This window comes from Gopherus flavomarginatus, chromosome 6 (genome assembly GCF_025201925.1).
Source record: "Gopherus flavomarginatus isolate rGopFla2 chromosome 6, rGopFla2.mat.asm, whole genome shotgun sequence".
NCBI classification, from domain to species: Eukaryota; Metazoa; Chordata; order Testudines; family Testudinidae; genus Gopherus; species Gopherus flavomarginatus.
Genome location: NC_066622.1, coordinates 112572127 through 112589950, shown reverse-complemented (window position 1 = coordinate 112589950; position 17824 = coordinate 112572127). Strand labels below are relative to the sequence as shown.

Genomic DNA, 17824 nt, shown 5'->3' with positions numbered 1-17824 from the left:
CTAGGTGACCGCCTAGGGTCACCTAATGGAAGCGCCGGCCCTGCTTGTAATACACATATAGGTCTTGAGTCTGCATCTGTACCCACTTTGAGCAGTACTTTACACAGCAAGTCATCTAATTAAAAACAGTGTAAAGGTTGGAGAATTAAACCCTTACTGATCAATCCTGTTCCACTGTGTCTAGGATCCAAGCAGAATGCTATCAGAGCTGTGGAATACAGAATTACACCTTGGGCCCAGAAGATTTGTAGAGTGACCTTGAAGTGTCACTAAATCCAGAATGTTTGCTTTTAAGCCATGAGCATTGCCCAGAGATGCTGAATTCTTAACAGATTTAGGATTTATATAAAAGTTAAATGAATCATCAAACTTTTTTTTTTAATATTTAATTTTATTTTTCAGATAAAACAAATGGAAACAGAAGAAGCTCGGTTGAAACACGATGTTCAGGATGCTAAAGATCAGAATGAACTCCTGGAGTTCAGAATATTAGAGCTTGAAGTAAGCAACAGTCATCTATACAACTGTTGTCACGCTTTCTGCGTTATGTTGTCTAAGGCTAGAAGGCAGTCAAACATACTGAAGATGAGCTCTTCTTTAAAAGTGACATCAATGACTGGTACACAGTGATACTAAAAGAGGATTAAAAATACCCCAGAAGAATAGCATATGAAAATTGACTGATACTGATTTCTACCTGTCTTCCCGAATACGTTTTTTAAAGCTCTTAACCTTTAAACTCTAGTTAGAGCCCAATTTATGTCACAGATGACTTTTTTACTCTGCTGTTCTTCCACTATACCTGTTTTAAAATTTAACAAGTGAAGCAAAATCAAAACTTAACACACAGAACAATAATTATTAAGGAGTTTTTAGTTGTGATTGCTAAAAACCATTCAGCAATATATTGTTATTGTTCAATATGCAGATCAGGGACATTGCATGGCCCTTCACATTGTACTCATTCTGGTAAGCTTTTTTTTTTTTTTTTTTGGTCACACAGACTCTTTGCAGAATTCATGGAGAGCCTGGACCTTCAACCCTTGATCAACACTGCTGGTTTGCAGCATTTGTCAGAAAGCACAGACAGTAATATCCCAAACAGATGTCACTTACACTCCTTTGGATGTAAACATATCCAGGCTACCCAAATGTAGCCCACTTACATAGCCAAAATAATGACATGACAGTCCTGGTTGGTGAAAATTGATGAAGCAATGTGAAGAAAGCTTGTATTATTACTGTGTAAGCTTGATTTATTCTCTCTGTGGCTAAATAGAGACTTTCACTGCCTGTCAGTCTAGTGAAATCTTCCACAAGCATTACAACTTCTCAGATAAAGAGCACTTTTCCCTCTGCATATTAGAATAAATAGCCATAAAAGGCAGAATGAAAGATTTCCCACCTTTTTGTACAGTAAATAGATTCTTATGGATAGCGATGCTCTGTAATTTACTTATTTATGATGTATTACTTTTTCAGAGTACGATTTTTGGAATGCTCATATTTATAACATATTCTTAATGAAGCTGAAACTTACAGTATAATGTGATGGTTAATTTAGAAATTAAATCTCCTTAAATATAATTATTTTTATTTTAGGAGAGAGAAAGAAGATCACCTGCTATCAACTTTCATCACATTCCTTTTACTGAGGGGAAAAGTCCTCTCCAAGTTTACTGTGAGGCAGAAGGTGTAACGGTAAGTAATCCCCTTTCTTAGGATTGCTTCCTCTGAATACCAGGGTAATGCTATATTCTGACTTCTTTTCTGTCCTCTTTTCTTTTGTTGTTAGGATATACTAGTAGCGGAGCTAATGAAAAAGTTGGACATTTTAGGGGATAACGCCGTAAGTGTATGTTCCTTTAATAAATTGTGCATGTTTCTGTTAATTATTTGTGCTTTTATTAATGTAGCATTAAGACAATCTAGAGCATGGGCTTTTTTTTTGTTTGTTATTGAGGCACTGAGCTACAGGCAGAATGCTCACTGCAACTTAACATAATGTGTTAATGGGCCTTTCAGGTGTGGCACAAAGCATCTTAATGTTATAACATGGCTCTTTGATTTTCAATTTCAAATGTTGGTAAAATTCTTTTTAAAAATATGATTTTTCATGAAAGATACTATATCCTTCTATTGTTCATGTGTTCTTTGCTTATTTGCTTACTTGTATTTCTTTGGTTTTGCATTTTAATAAATGCATTTTAACTTTGTAAGGTACCTTGAGCCTTCGATATAGGCACTTCTGAACTGAAATACATGCGTATATACATACATACATTAAATAGAAATAGTTTAAGTATTAGAAAGAAGAGAAGAGGTGGTACTTAATAGTTGTAGGGGGGAAGCCTTTGCCCACCACTTTAAAATTCTTTTCATTTATTTTTTTAAATATTGTTGTCAAACTCCTTTTTTTATGTTTTTGGATTTTTACATAAAGCCTGAGGTACAGCCTTTATATGGGTTCAGAGTAAGGAGAATGGGGAGGTGAAATTCACCCTCTTAACCCAACGGCCAAGCTACAGGGCAGTTGCACAGTCTCCCACCCATTTCTCCACCTGTTATTCCAGTTGGGCTGAAGTAGCAGCCACACCCTCTCTGTTTGGTTGTGCTGGAAATTGGAGTCACTGGATCTGCATAAACATACATGCATAGTTTCTCACCTGGCCAGTCCCCACTTCTCTGCTCTACTAACATTCTACACCAGCCCTGCAGAGACAAGGTCCATGGTGCGAAGAGGGTTTTTTTCAACTGATCAACATCTAGTACAGCCTCTATGTGATGTTTAAATGATGTGGAGGGTCTTGTGCTGGTCCTCTGCACCAGGAGTGAATTTCTCACTTATCGATGCTGCATGTAAAAGGTATGCTTGTAGCATGGATAGGGGTACCAGTGCTAGCGTTAATCTAGCTAGCACAGGTAACAATACTAGTGTAGATGTGGTGGCATAGGCTTCAGCACAGACTTGCAACCAGAATACATACCCAGGGTCCCTAGAGGGCTTGTTTTTTGAGTTGGCAGCATGAACTGAAGCCCATGCCACTACATGTACACTGCTATTATTATCTGTGCTAACTAGATTAAAGCTAGCTAGATTAAAGCTAATACATGTATGCCTACCTATATTACAATCACAACTTCATTTCCAGTGTAGCCATATCTTTAGTGCTTATAGCCAGCAGGACTGCAGTCCTTTCTTTTGCTGAACCTGAGAAAGGTTTGTTAAAGAAACCTCTATTTAGCTTTTGCAGTAGAAAGTGAGAGTTGAATGTTTCCAGCCAGCCACAGAGCTCCAGCCAGGCTTACGTGAAGGCACTTTAAAATAGCCTCTCTTTTCCTATGAGGTTCTAATTAGACCATGTGGGTCATAATTTCTCCATGGGCTGTTGGATTGTTTTCAGGCTACATATACATTGTGAGCTACGGATGTGATTCCCAGTTCACATACTCTCACTTTAAAGACTAACAGATTTATTTGGGCATAAGCTTCTCTGAGCTAGCATGCTAAAAATAGTAGGGTAGCCACAGTAGCACGGGCAGGGTCGGCGCATCCCATTAGGCGACCTAGGCGGTCGCCTAGGGCACTAACATTTGGGGGGCGGTGACTGCGGCGGACAGATCTTCGGCCGCCTCAGTTGTCAGTGGTATTTCAGGGGCAGGACCTTCCTCCCTCTGTTGGGGGCGGTATTTCAGGGGCGAGACCTTGCACCGCCTAGGTCGCCAAAAAGGCTGGCGGGGCTCCTGAGCACAGGCAGCAGTGACATGGGATAACCACCCTAAGTACATACTCACGAGGTTCAGGCTGGTTTGTGCTGCCCAGATCCAGGATCATAGAATCAAACAGACAGCTGAGATGAGTCAGAAGAGGAATAGAATGATTATTATTAATAATGGAGTATCCAAGAGTGTATAAACAACTTTACAGACATACAAAAGTTTGAGTTAACTATCTAAGTGCTGATCCTACAACCATGCATGTGAGTAACTTTACTAACATGAATACTTCCATTGTCTTCAGTCGAACTATCACATAAAGTTACTCATATACATAAATGTTTCCAAGGTAGGGCCCTAGGTAGACATACACAGACAAGGGAGGAGACAGAAGGGCAAATACAAGCTAGATTTTTTTTTTACCATTTTTTGCTCTTATTCTTTCTTATTTTTCTTTATTTATTATCAAACCCTGACTTATTTGCTCACCGTTATTATTGTTTCTTAATAGTACCTACTGATTCCTAAGCTGTTTTTATTTTATTTCTATTTCTTGTTGATTTTTTATTGGTTTTACTGTTACTAGTTTTCTTTTAATGCATAGAAGGGACTGTCAGATGTGAGCAGTCCCATTTAACTCAGTGAACTGCTTATGGGCATTGGAGTTTGCAGGACTGGAGCCTTTCCTATTTTTTGTTCTTTCCTCCAGACATTTCACTTATATTATGAACATATTGATATTCAGTGTGCAAATGAGTCCAGGCCCAAGATTAGATTGGTGACATTGTTGTTCAGTGCATGGCCAAATACATCAATGTGACATCACCAGAATGCTTAGCAAAGAACTGAAATGCAGCTTTCAGCACTGGGTGCCCTGTAACCTTTCTATAATGCGAACTCCATAATGCTGCCCAGGGCCGGCTCCAGGCCACAGCGCGCCAAGCGTGTGCTTGGGGCGGCACGCTGCAGGGGGCGCTCTGCCGGTTGCTGGGAGGGTGGAGGCGGCTCCGGTGGAGCTGCCGCAGACGTGGCTGCAGACAGTCTGCTGGTCCCGCGGCTCCGGTGGACCTCTTGCAGACATGCCTGCGGCAGCTCCACCAGAGCTGCTGGACCATCGAACCCTCCGCAGAAACGCCTGCGGGAGGTCCACCGGAGCCGCAGGACCGGCGAGCGGCAGAGCGCCCCCTGCGGCATGCCGCCGTGCTTGGGGCGGCAAAATTGCTAGAGCCGGCCCTGATGCTGCCTGGCTAACAATGACAAAGAATGTGGTCCGTTAAGGCTTGTGCAACAGAGGCAAAAGCATAAAAATAACATGCCAGCTAGATAATATGCAAAATTCTAACCATTTCAAATCCATGAATATTTTAGTTTTCATTTGCACTTCATAAGTGTAGTTTTAATAATTTAGAGATTGCCAGCAATAAACACACACGTGCATATTGACGGTGTGTTCACTTTTAATCAAAATCTGAAGTAAAAAGAAGTTTTTAATTAGACATTTTCAACAACCAACACTTTTGGGACTTCCACATTTGCTTCTTTTCTTTTCTTTACTATGTGTTGTCTTGTGTAATTGTGCCGTTATCCCCAGTTGGGAAAAGAAAGGAAACAGTGCCACTTAATAAAAATCAGCTGGTTTTTGATGTGCCAACAGTTTGTTGGTAAGTGTGAAGTTTTTAAGGAGAATTAGGTGGACTTACATTGTTGTGTATAAGAACTTCTAGGAAATACAGTTTTTTACTATAACAACTCAGCATTAACTTTAAAAATTACAAACATATTCTATATTAAAATATGAATTTTTATTTCATGCAATGTTCAAGGAGAGTATTTAAGTTTGTCTATATTTAATGCAAGCGCTGCCCAAAACCAATACCAAGGCACTGAGGTTTATTGTAATTATATTCTCCTTTTGATGCAGAATCTGACCAACGAGGAGCAAGTAGTTGTCATACAAGCAAGGACAGTTCTGACACTGGCTGAAAAGGTAAAAACATATACATCCCTAGCAAGTGAAATCATGTTATACAAAGTTTTGCCCATCTCCGAATGGGTCGACTTGAGCATATTAGTAATGTAAATAATTGTTTCTTCACAAAATGATAGAATTTTTAAAGCACAATTATGCTTCTGTAAAACTTAGTAATTTATGAGGGAAAAATGCATAAAGATAATACTCAGACAGTATCATAATTTATATTAATGCCATTTGAGTTATAAAAGATATATTGCAAGGCTTTGGAAAAGTGTCCATCCTCCAGTCTAATTATCTAATGTGCTTGATACCCACCCCTCTTAGTAGCTTTAAATTAAATGTATCTCATATGGTATGCTAGAGTTGTAATAAAAGTTTAGTAGAAGAACATGCTCTTTGGCAGACTCTGTGTGCTGCTATTTTGACTCTGGAAACTGATCTATCAAGATTTAGGACTTAATCTCTTATCTTTTATATACAGTGGCTACAGCAGATAGAAGTGACAGAATCTGCACTACAGCAAAAGATGCTAGATCTTGAGAATGAAAAGGTACTCTGGGGAGTATTTTGACAATAAAAGAACAGTCATTCAAGTTGTTGCTACAGTAATTGAGATAACCTAGTCTTCTTTACATCCTTAGGAGCTATTTACTAAACAAAAGGGCTACTTGGATGATGAACTTGACTACAGGAAACAGTCTTTGGATCAAGCACACAAGGTAAAGAAAGTCAGTCTTGGTAGACCTATGCTACCTTTAATAAATTACCTTATATAATCCTACAGTCCTTCTGCATACAGAACTCCCACTGAGTTCCAGTGGCTGGAAGAGTAGGTAAATTGAATTGTAAGCAAATTATTTAGACCTTGATCCAGCAATGAGCTACATATGGGCAAACCTTGTGCTTGCATGGTGCTCTTTGCAAAATCAGGGCCTTAGATATTCATGTGTTGTTATTATTTATTAATTTGTTTTGTACAAACAGTTTAACATAGCTGAGATTCTAGATTGCAACTGACGGAACAATATTTTGTGAGTATTTGCTTTTCCCTCCAAAAATAAATCTTCTATCTCAGGGTTTGTCCAGGAACCTAGTCTACAAATCATCTAGCTAAAATAGCTGTACCCTGCATCTACATCAGGACAATTGTTGAGTTTACGTCAGGTTTACCTAGCATATATTAGCTAACCCTGACCCCTAAATTTAACCACTTTACTTATTCAGTAAACAGTTTCCTACAATTGTGGTCATAGTTACAGCTGTACCTGTAGATTTGCACCACTAGAAAAACTAGCTAAACATATTTTTGAAGTGACTATTTATACCAATATTTTGCACAGTTATAGCTTTTTCCTGCACTTCGGGAATTCTGTGTATCTTGGACATGGTGATGTGTTCTAAGGGCTGAGAAGAATACGTCAGTCCTCGTTTTAAATGTCTAATACATGCTGTGGTGCGAGAACATTTGGGGGAGCTTTTATTCAATACACTTTTTAGTCCTCTGGGATTTCTTAAGAGCTTGATCTTGCGAAGTACTCAGCTTTTCCTGGGACTAACTTCCATGCACAGCATGGAGATGATCCCTGTCAAGAACTGCATATAATAAGCAGTTCTAAAACAGCTCCCTATTTCTGAAGTACTCTGAAAGTGGGCATAGTAGTAAAGGGGAAGATTGATTGGCATTGTTCATAACTCCTTTCCCATCACATATTCCTCAAACTTCTCACAGCATAAAACAAACTAAAGAATGTCGTTATGTTATCACAAGGACACCATCCGCATCAGCTGCAATAGGAAGAAAGTTAGTGTGTTAGTGCTATTTCTGAGCACAGTTGAGCATATTGTGAGTCAGCTATTGCATTCTCCCAATGCAATATGTCATAATATTAGGGAAGGAATATCTCAGTGATGGAAGGTCTACAGAGGTCATGGAAGGCCTATAATATTGCAAGCCTGAGAAGTCTCTGTAGTCATCTCTGGAGAAAATAACTGTAGTTCAGCAACTAATTTATCTGGTGTCCACTATCCAGCTGGTCAGAGCTCATCTTTGTTCACTCTTGTGCCATATGCAGAACACTGTGTATCTGGGATTATGTAAATGATGCATGAAATGAAAAATCCCTGCAGACTGAACCTAATATACACAGAATGCAGTGCAGAATTTTCATAGACAAAACAATGTTCGTTCACCTGTTTTATCTTCAGAAACTGATTTTAAATATGGAAATCTTCCCAGATCAAACATTTACCTGTTAAACTTAGAGAATGAATCTTTACTAGGGAGTCAAAGAATACTTTTATTGCTGGTGAGTGCACTGTTCCCTCTCCATTATCTGTGTATAATCCCACCAAAAAGTCTAGCAGTTGGTAGGCTGGCTACAGCAAAGTATTGTGTAGCTATTCAGTACTTCCAGCTTCCTAATACTGTGTGTTCAGCAGTTTACGTCCCATTACTATTCATAAAAATATTGACAAATTAGGGGAAATTTAGAGAAGAGCAATAATAATAATTCGTTGGCTGGAGAGATTGATTTCCCCATATGGCATGATTGGCAAACTACTGTGTGGGTTTTTTCACCTTTTATCTAACATCCAGCAGTTCTGGTTTGGGGATTTAAGTTACAGTTGTCTCAAATTTGTCAGTTCATAGGCTAGAAAGGGTCTGATGTCAGGTCCCATAACCCAGTGGGCTGCCTGGGCCTTGAATCTGCACATAGCATTGCCTGGTGACAGGATAAGCTGCTGTATCTTGTGCAGCTTGTGGCACCCCTCATCTTAATTCTCCTGCCTCCAGTGAGGAGGAGGGGAGTAGGTCAGGATGCATACAGTCAGGTCATTATGCATACAGTAATTTCCTTGTATTGGACTGTAACCTTGTGTCTTTCCTACTATATATTAGGGTTAAATTCTCCCTTAACTCTTTGTACCAAACTCTCATTGACATCAATGGAACATCTATGCATTGGAAGAGGATAGAATATACTCATTTAATATCTGGAAACCTTACAGTGTTAAGTAATTGAATGTCAATTCTTATTTCAGGAATATGCTGTGGGGCTGATTGTGCCCAAGTCCTGGTTCCTGTACACCACTCCAGCAGTGTACAGAGACATAGAGGAGAGATAGAGTCAGGGACAATTCCACTGGCTCAACAGTGTAAGGGGTATAGCACGGAGTACCCAGTGTAAGGGGTAGTGCATGCCTGTAGTGCTCAGTACTACCATGATTCTGGAATGCACAAAGGCAGGTAAGCAGAGGCTGCTGCAAATGAGAGCAGTCCCTGGGGCTGCTCTGACTTACACTGGAGACCTTTTTGGCTGTCACTGCAGCCCAGAGTCCAGGCAACAAGAAGGTGGCTTAAAGGAATCTTTGTTCTCTTCCTGATGGGCTATGCGTCTCAGGTGGTTCAGAACCGAGTCTGCCAGTGTCACTTCCAATTGCGTCGCTGCATGGGACAAGCCATGCTCTCAATAACGTTGACAAAATCCTCGGCCCACCTGTAAGAGAAAAGGATAAGCTAACCACCTTATTTTGATTTTGTCTAGCAAATTCTGGAATTAGAAGCCATGCTATATGATGCCCTGCAGCAAGAAGCTGGAGCCAAAATGTCTGAAATTCTTTCAGAAGAGGAGAAAAGCAAGCTGAAGAATGCTGTAGAGCAATGGAAACGCCAAGTTATGAGTGAACTCCGAGAGAGAGATGCCCAAATTCTGCGTGAAAGAATGGAGCTCATTCAACATGCACAGCAGGTACACATTGATACAAAGAGGTTTGTCTCCTGCGTTTTTAAGCATAATGAAAAGGTGAGCTCTGTCCCTTTCTTCTTGGCTATGCTGCTTCTTTTACTTCTATATAAGAGGTAAGTATTATTTTATTATACTGAATGAGGATCAGTGTATATTTCAGCTTTGTGAATCAAATGTTTCCTTTAGTTCTTGTCCAGTTCCTTTGCCAGCAAGCCAATGTATCTGGGTGAAGTTAAAAGTAAGGACTGAGATTTTCAATGTCACCTGGGGGATTTAGACACAGTTTCCCATTCATTTTAATTAGTACAGGGCATTCAAATCACTTGGGAAGTTTTGAAAACCTCATTCATACTCTTCAGCTTTTGGGCCAGATTCTTATTCACCTGGGCTATATCCCCAACATAAGCCCTGTATTTGTTTTTTCAATGTCTTTTTCATACAGTCATTGTATTGGATCAGGACACATCTACAAATGAAAACACAAATCAGTTTGCAACCACAATATGTCAGTTACAATCTCCTTTTTTTAAAAAAGATTCTCTTCCCAGTTCAGAAAACTTTGTTACTAACACATTGTTTTATGGTTTACATCTTACAGAGAATTAAGGAGCTAGAAGAAAGAATTGAAGGTCAGAAAAGACAGATAAAAGAATTAGAAGAAAAGGTATGGTAATATAAATGAAACATCAATTATAAGATATACATATATGTGGCTATATATGCATATATCTTAAGAAAATAACCTTATCAAGAAAGTAAAGTTGCAAATAAATGTTCTTGTAATGTTGATTCACTCTTGCACTGTTGGTGTAGATGGTATTATTGCAAAGTCTCGTGTAAGACCTGGACAAACCTCCAAAGACTGAGGTTTGCTTCAGTTAAACATGTGAAATTGTGATGCATTTCTGAAGTTTATCCAAACTTAGCCATGGCTATTTGCTCTGGAAAGCCTGTTCTCACCAGTTCTCTGTATTCTGATTGGATGGAAAGCACAATGACAGAGGCCTTTCCCCAGCTATTTGAATATTTAGGCTTCCAGTCTTGGCTGAAAACAGGAAGTGCAGAAACATATGAGGATAGAAACAAACAAGTTTACTGGACCTTTTCAGATATTGGGATGGTTTGAGTTTAGGGCAAAGTTTCAAATCAGTTGTCATTTTATTGGAACTTGTGCCAATGTGAGAGAGGTTTTAGACGCGGTCTTTGTGGAAGACGCGGCCTTTTTCTCTGTTTGGGAAGCACCTAGCACGTGTACATTTTGAGTGCTACTATAGTTCAAATAAATAATAAAAATTAATAATAATTTCTAATAAACTTGTGAGCTTAAAAAGCAAGAAGATATCTGAGGAGATGCATTAGCACAGTTCGGCACGTATCATTTCCAGGCTGCCTCGGTGTATAGCAGAATGATCTAATGCTGGAGCATGGAAAGGAGCATCTTGCATTTCAAAATAAACCCTTCTGGGAAAGAATGCTCCAAGGTTGCAGTATGATTTTTTCCTCTCTTCACCTCTTTTCACACAGACGTCCAGGACATGGGCTTGGTGTGGAGAACTATGTAGGTTTGGGTGGAGGAACCTATATAACTTGGAAGCAGGTCAGGGGAGTGCAGAGCATCACCTTTACAGCCACTTCTCACACCTTTGGTGTTGCTGTCCATATCTCCTATGTGAAGGTTCCAAACACACTGTTCTCAGCCTGTCATCAGCACTCCCTCATCCTGACACATTTGGAGTTGCCATGAGGCTCATTTCCCAGCATATAAGGAGATTCAGAGGCTCCCATGCTGACCACTTCACCTGTCACCCTTCCACTCCACTCAACACAAGGGAATATCAGGGGTTTCGTGACATAGAGGGCCTTCCTCAAGTGTTGCACCAACTGGTGAATTTTACCCTAAAAGTATAATAAGCCACAGTAAAAGCATTTATTTCTAGGAATGGATGAATCTGTTCATATATAATAGCAATTTATCTGAACTTTCACCCAAAACTAGAACCAAACCTAAAGAAAAAATTTTTTTTGAAGCTTCAAAAGAGATAATTGCTTTCCTCCCACCCCTCATTTATTCCTGCCATTCTTGCTTCCAGCCTGGACAGGATGCATATGTGCAGGAAATCTCATGAGATTCTGCTCAGTTTTGCAGACTCAAGAGGTTCAGTTGAGCAGCCAAAGACTCTGAACCTTTGGAAGTTCACCCATTACTACTTATTTCTCTTCCTTTCAAATGACAGTTTTGCCTTCCTCTTGTCTGTAACCATGGCTTATTTCTCACTAGACACACTGTAAATTCTTTTTCTCTTTCTTTCTTTCCTTCCTTCCTTTTCTCCTTCCTCCCCTATTTCCTTTTCAGTTTTTATTTTTGTTTTTATTTTTCTCCTTAGCTTTCATTCTTTGGTCATAGTTCATCAGCCCACGTACGGATGGTAAGTATTTTGTTTGCTGGATATCTCCTGTTTCTGGTCCAATTCTTGTCAACCTTCAGTGCTCTTCTATCACTATGCAGGCTGTATCTGTAGTGTTATCAGGTCATCATAAAGTCACTTGATAATGGAAATATCTAAAGAATTTGAAACATTTGGAAAAGAATAAGGCATCCTTAAATGATCTCTGTATATAGGCTGAACAAACTAATTTAAGATTTCTCCATGCAAAGGGAAGGACAAGGAAGGCACTAACTACTAAAGAAGTAAAAACAACCCCATTAAGCTGCTAGAAAATTGAAAAATAATGTCAGTTTATCGGTATTCACATGATGGCAGATTATATTCTGGCATGAAGAAGTTGCTGTAGCTAGCCCTTATTCAGTAATCTTATTCAATATGAATCCATTATGTATTTTCAGTATCCTGCTAGGCTTGTATGATGCAGAGTTTGTGTTAGGCTGAGTCACTTCTGTAATCTTGTCATATTTTCAGATCTAACTGCCAGAAATTGTTTCCTTTAAAAGTATTATGTCTCAGGGAAACTTACATTGTTCGAATGTAAATTTTCCATTCTGTTGAGTGTGACCATGTCTTTAAGGAAATAATGAGAAATATTTGTTGGATACCATCATCTAATTGATGGCATTGTATGGGACAATTCCTGCTGTACATACCATTTGAATAGATGCAAATCCCCTATTATATGAATAGTCTAGTTTAAGTTATCATAGATTGTGAATGTGAACCTTATAGATATTTTATGCATGATATTTTTTTTCCTGGATATACTTTCCTTTGATCCCATGTCTTTGAAAATTTTCTTGTTTCAGACTACTGAGGAAGCTAGAAATGCTTATATTCTTATTGAGAAAGACAGCATTGGTTACCAGCATGAAATAAAAAAGAAGACATTACAAGTTCCAGAAGCCCAAATATATATTTTGTCACTGAAGACTGAGGATATAATCTTTTTGACCCTTTTAGACAATGAATTAGGATTTATGGGAATTTCTTAAAGTGGAGTCTGCTCTTCTGATGTCTATGACTGTACATTTTTATAAGCTAGAATTAGAACTGTCTAAGAAGAAAGCCCAAAAAAATAAAAAAATAATTAACTCTACAGGAAGCCCCGTCTCTGCTCCTTGAAACAGCTTTCAGCTTTACATAAAAAGCAGTATACTAATTCAGATAAAGTGAATATATTTTGGTTCCCTGCTAAGCAGGTAGTAAATTTCTTCTGTAAAGAAGTGATCATGTCCTGTTTTATACGTCACTCATGTATATGTGTTACTCGTAGTTATTTAAATACATGTGTTGAAGGAAGATTTTAAAAAGAGTTCCAGACTAATCTATGATGAAAACATAAATGTGAATGAAATGAAACATTGTATTCCAAGATGTTTTTCCTTCAGCTGAAATGGGAAGTAGAACTAATTCATCTGATAATTTCGGAAGAATGTATTTCTTTTCCATAGCACAGGGTATGTGTAATGGTTTGTTGAGTATCCCAAGCACTTAATGATTGGTGGGGAGGTGTGTCTACAAAGTTCTGAACCTTCAGAATGTGAAGGTTTCATTTGGTTCTGAAGTTTCAGCAAACTATGCTCTTTAACACTAAGAGAAAAATGGCACAATAATGTATAATGCACTTAAGTTCCTCATTGAAGATGAAGCATTCAACAGTGTCCCATGGAAACTTTGAACCTGTAAAGGGAATGGAAGTGAAAATGTGTCGTCACTGATCTGAATGTCCAGAATGTTGGAAGGTGGGAATGTGTGTAAAAAAGAAGATTTGATTAATTTGAGAAAAGAAAGCACAAGCAAGGACGGTGGAAGTCCCTGATTGTATCTCTTGGATTTAAATGTCAGAAAAATGAAGAAAAAAAAAAGTCTTCTGTAGAAATATCTACAAAGGAAAGACTCTGAAAGAAAGCACACAAATGTACTTCACCAAAAAGTAACAAGAGAAATGGAAACAAAGTGCCAAAATCTGGATTTACCAATGAATATATAAAAAGCATCTCATCTGGCCTTTTCCACAACTGCTGTGTATCTAAAATAGGGAGCAGAGAGATGATGAAGAAACTGTACCTATTCTTTGGAAAGCGTAATGAGAAAGCAAAACTAAAGAAGTTATTGAAAGGTAAGAAGAAATATCTAGCAAATCACTGATTTGCTTAAACTTTTGTAAGTACAAGAATAGGGTTTAATCCTGCAGTCCTCACTCAAGGCAGCGTTGTTTTAAGTATAGTATAGAGGAAACTCTGACCTGATCAGTATTTGTTGTAAATGTTATGTATCCACTTTTCATTTTAGGCAGCGGCCTCATGTATTATATTTCAGTATAATAAATAACAAATGATCATTTTATTCTCTAGATCCATGTTTCCTCTTAATCAAAAATACTTTTAAACTTATCAAAGACTCTCAAATTTGTACAAACCCACAGACAATCATATACATGTAAGGGAAGTGAATAGTTGTTTCCTTTTGGGATGTAAAAGACTGAAAACTTGCCTAGATAACGCATATCTGTTTAACACTTTAACACAGCTTTTCTTTAGTGGAGTAATATATGCTGGTGCTTAGTTATCTCTGTGTGCTTATCAAGAAGAGAACTGTGCCTGTTGTTTAAATTCAACCACAAAATTATTTGAAATTGGTTTTGTTTCAAGTCTGTGCTGCATGATTCAGAGGAGGGACTTGAAGGGAGTGTCCCACATCTCAGGTGAGTGTCTTAACCAGTGGACTCTAGAAGTCAGTCTTTCTCTCTCACTTTGTCCCTTGCCCAATGAATATTTAATTATTTATACCCAGCATAGATTGAGAGAGACAGAGACTGACTCTAGAGCCCTGAAAAAAATTTACTGTTTTTTGGCCGGCTCTACAGTTCATTGGTGTAGTAGTAAGCAGAGTAATCACAATAATGCCTACATACTTCTTTTGCAGTTCCCAGTGGGAACTGAGTCATTATTGCTTTATATCCAGCTCACATCATTGTATTCCAGTTCTACAAGGTGAAATTTGTTTTCGTGAGTTCAGAGTTCAGTCATTGCATTAGAGCTAGTGCCCAGATTTTGGCTCTGCCATACCATTTAGAATGCATCTGAGTGAATATGCACCACTCAAAACCAAACCTTGCTTTTGGGTTCACAATGGGGAAAGTCATGCTAATTCACACACAATCTATTTAGAACTTTGGATCCTGTGAACTGTGCAAACCAGGTTTTATGCAAAACTTTTTGTACCCATTTTGCACTGAGCTTGTCAGTTTGCACAGCTCTTATCAGATGGTCAGGAATTTTCTGATGAAACTTATTTAATCAGAAAAAATGCTGATTCACCAAACCAAAATTGTTTGAGAAAGGGTCAATTTCAGTTACTCTCCTGATTCAAAACATTTCTAAAAAAATGTTTTGAAATTGTGAAAACATCCTGTTTGACACTTCCATATATCAATTTTGTTTTAAAAATTAGGTTGATTTGTGCTAAAAAAGGGTTTTGTTTTTTTTTTAAAAAGGTCAAAATCTGAATGAAATATTCCACAATAATCAAACAAAACATTCTGCTTGGCCCAAACCAGAAATGTTTCCAAGATTATCAGTTTGCAAACATTTCTGAGATTTTTGACTTTTTGTCCAGCTTTGGGATGGGAAATTTTTTTTGCTGTCTTAAAAAGTCTTTCAAAATGGGAAAAATATTTGCCATCCAGCTCCATACAGAAGCATTAGAAGAAACTATTCCCTAATTACCATTGTTTTCAATGAGATTATCATGATAGATTATAACTCAATTACTGTGCAATCCATCATATCACCATTAGCAGAAGAGGACTAAAATATAAGCATTTTCTCTTTCCATTTCACCCATAAGTCCCTCCTCTTGTAATTTTTTTCAATTATGTTTAGTTTTTTAATAAGAGTTGGAATCAAGGCAGAAAGATCTGATCTTGATTTGAATTTCCCCAAAGTTTAAAGGTGTTTGTATGCAGGATATTGGTTTGTCCCATTTATATAACTTTTTTAAAAATTTAAACAGATAAGGGAGAGTACAGACAGTTTGCATGGGACAAATAGGAAGTGTTATAAATGATCATTCTGAATTGGTACTGTCAGATTTAGTAATGCATATTGTTCTCATACAGTTACAGGTACATAAATTGCTGTCGTTCATTCTTATGAATGTACCCTTCTTTATGTCATTTTCTTTGAACCCACAAGTCAGTCCACTGTCCCAAGGGAGCTGATATGTCTCAAATTTAGCAGTCTAACACCTTAGAGACAGGGAGAGCACAACTGCTAAATTATGCTCAACCAGCCAATGAGAGCAATGTGATTTATATGCTTGGCAGCACATGACAAGAAGCTCAATGAAATAAGATAAAGAAAAAGTGTAATCAGATTAGAACTACAGCTAACCAGGAAACTTGGGGTGACTGAGGTAAAAGGCGACAATGGGAAAAAACAACCACCACAGACTCCTAAAGACAGCAAAGATAAACTGGTTCCAGTCAACCCAAAACTTTGCGTATTCCTCAAATTTTTCTGAGGTTTGTGCACTGTTGTGCTTCCTAGTTATTGCTGGCATGGGAAATGGATTACAGTGGAGAGAGCTTGAAGCTAATGGAGGGTAAGAGCATTTATACCCCACTATATATTTAACAAGTGCTACGGTATAAGGATGTTAACATGAGTGGCTCTGGCGCTGGAAAAAATGAAGGCTTCAGCCATAAAGTAACCTCAGCAAAATAAGTCTCTCTACCAATCTAGATTAACAACAGTGAATATTCTCAAATCATACATCTCCTCATTTATACATTTATTTGCATTCCCATCTACATACTTACGATTGATGATAAATATACAGTAAAAGCTGTGTTATCCGGCACTTTATCAACCAGAAAACTCTGTTAACCGGCATTTCTGATATCTCCCAATACAAATCTTTAATCTAGTAACTGGGACTAGTATCGTGCCCAGGAGGTTATGCAGTTGCACATTCTGCATTCTACTTTTATGCAAAAGAGGCAGAAGACAACTAAGCAAGCTGATATCAGGAATTTATTCAAAAAAAAGCAGCTTCCAAGGTGTGTCATAGGGTCATTACAGATTCAGTCCGGTCTCCGATATCTTCTAAATCTACAATGATAATTAATGTTGATAATGATGACCCCGAGGCACTGCAAGATCCTGAATTTTTTTCTGAATCATCAAAGAAAGATTAAACTATGTTCAGAATGGTTTTAGTGTTAAGTGTATTTTTAGTGATCTGGGTGTATGCCATGCGCTGCCCATAGTGATATGTAGTGTCATAAGATAACCTATTGTATAGAAAACTTTACCTGTGTACACCTAAGTGCTTCAAGAAACCAACCACTCTACAATGCAGTACTACTATTAGATTGGTGAGTATCTGTATACTATTTTATACATTATTTGTTTTATTGTATTCTAATTCTTGGAAAATTTGTATTCCATTGGTAGGTATAACTCTTAATTAACTGGAATTTTTGACTAACCAACGCCCCCCATTCCTTTGACATGCCGGATAACAAAGCTTTTACTGTACATTGTATATCTATAACCATAAAATGTGTACCCTTATTCTATCATCTCATTAGATTTGCATCTGTTGCAAATACAAGATGTCTCAAAAGGTAATTAGGGCTTCTTGAAAATTTTTGTTTGAAACTATTTTTCAACAAAAAGTTGGGTTTTCAAAACTCAATTATTTTTTTCTCCAAAAAGTATTTGTTCTTCATGGAAAATTTTGATTTTTCATCAAAAACCCAAGTATCCCAAACTAAAATGTTCTCAGATTTCTGCTTAAAACTGAAAAATTACTATCTGCCACTCTACTTCATTATTTAGCTTGATTTCCTAATATGTGTTCACTCCCACATTTTCACTTTGGTAGAGAGCTTTGGTGAATAGGGCTTTTATGAGCTGAAATGAGCCTTT

The 17824-nt window shown here is 37.9% G+C and overlaps 1 protein-coding gene across 27 annotated transcripts in view; it reads left to right on the top strand.

Annotated features, from left to right (window-relative positions):
* JAKMIP3 (Janus kinase and microtubule interacting protein 3) overlaps positions 1 to 17824 on the top strand; it is a 187792-nt gene that overhangs the window by 141463 nt on the left and 28505 nt on the right. For 14 of the 27 annotated variants that reach the window (XM_050959345.1, XM_050959349.1, XM_050959348.1 and 11 more), the window contains 9 exons: positions 403 to 501; positions 1603 to 1701; positions 1796 to 1855; positions 5639 to 5704; positions 6174 to 6242; positions 6334 to 6411; positions 9238 to 9441; positions 10037 to 10102; positions 12695 to 14007. In XM_050959345.1, the coding sequence (XP_050815302.1) occupies positions 403 to 501; positions 1603 to 1701; positions 1796 to 1855; positions 5639 to 5704; positions 6174 to 6242; positions 6334 to 6411; positions 9238 to 9441; positions 10037 to 10102; positions 12695 to 12880 (927 nt within the window). In that variant the 3' untranslated portion in view covers positions 12881 to 14007. Of the gene's footprint in view, positions 1 to 402; positions 502 to 1602; positions 1702 to 1795; positions 1856 to 5638; positions 5705 to 6173; positions 6243 to 6333; positions 6412 to 9237; positions 9442 to 10036; positions 10103 to 11791; positions 11865 to 12694; positions 14169 to 17824 lie in introns of those variants that run through there. The other 13 variants (XM_050959369.1, XM_050959367.1, XM_050959370.1 and 10 more) reach the window with 4 other exon arrangements.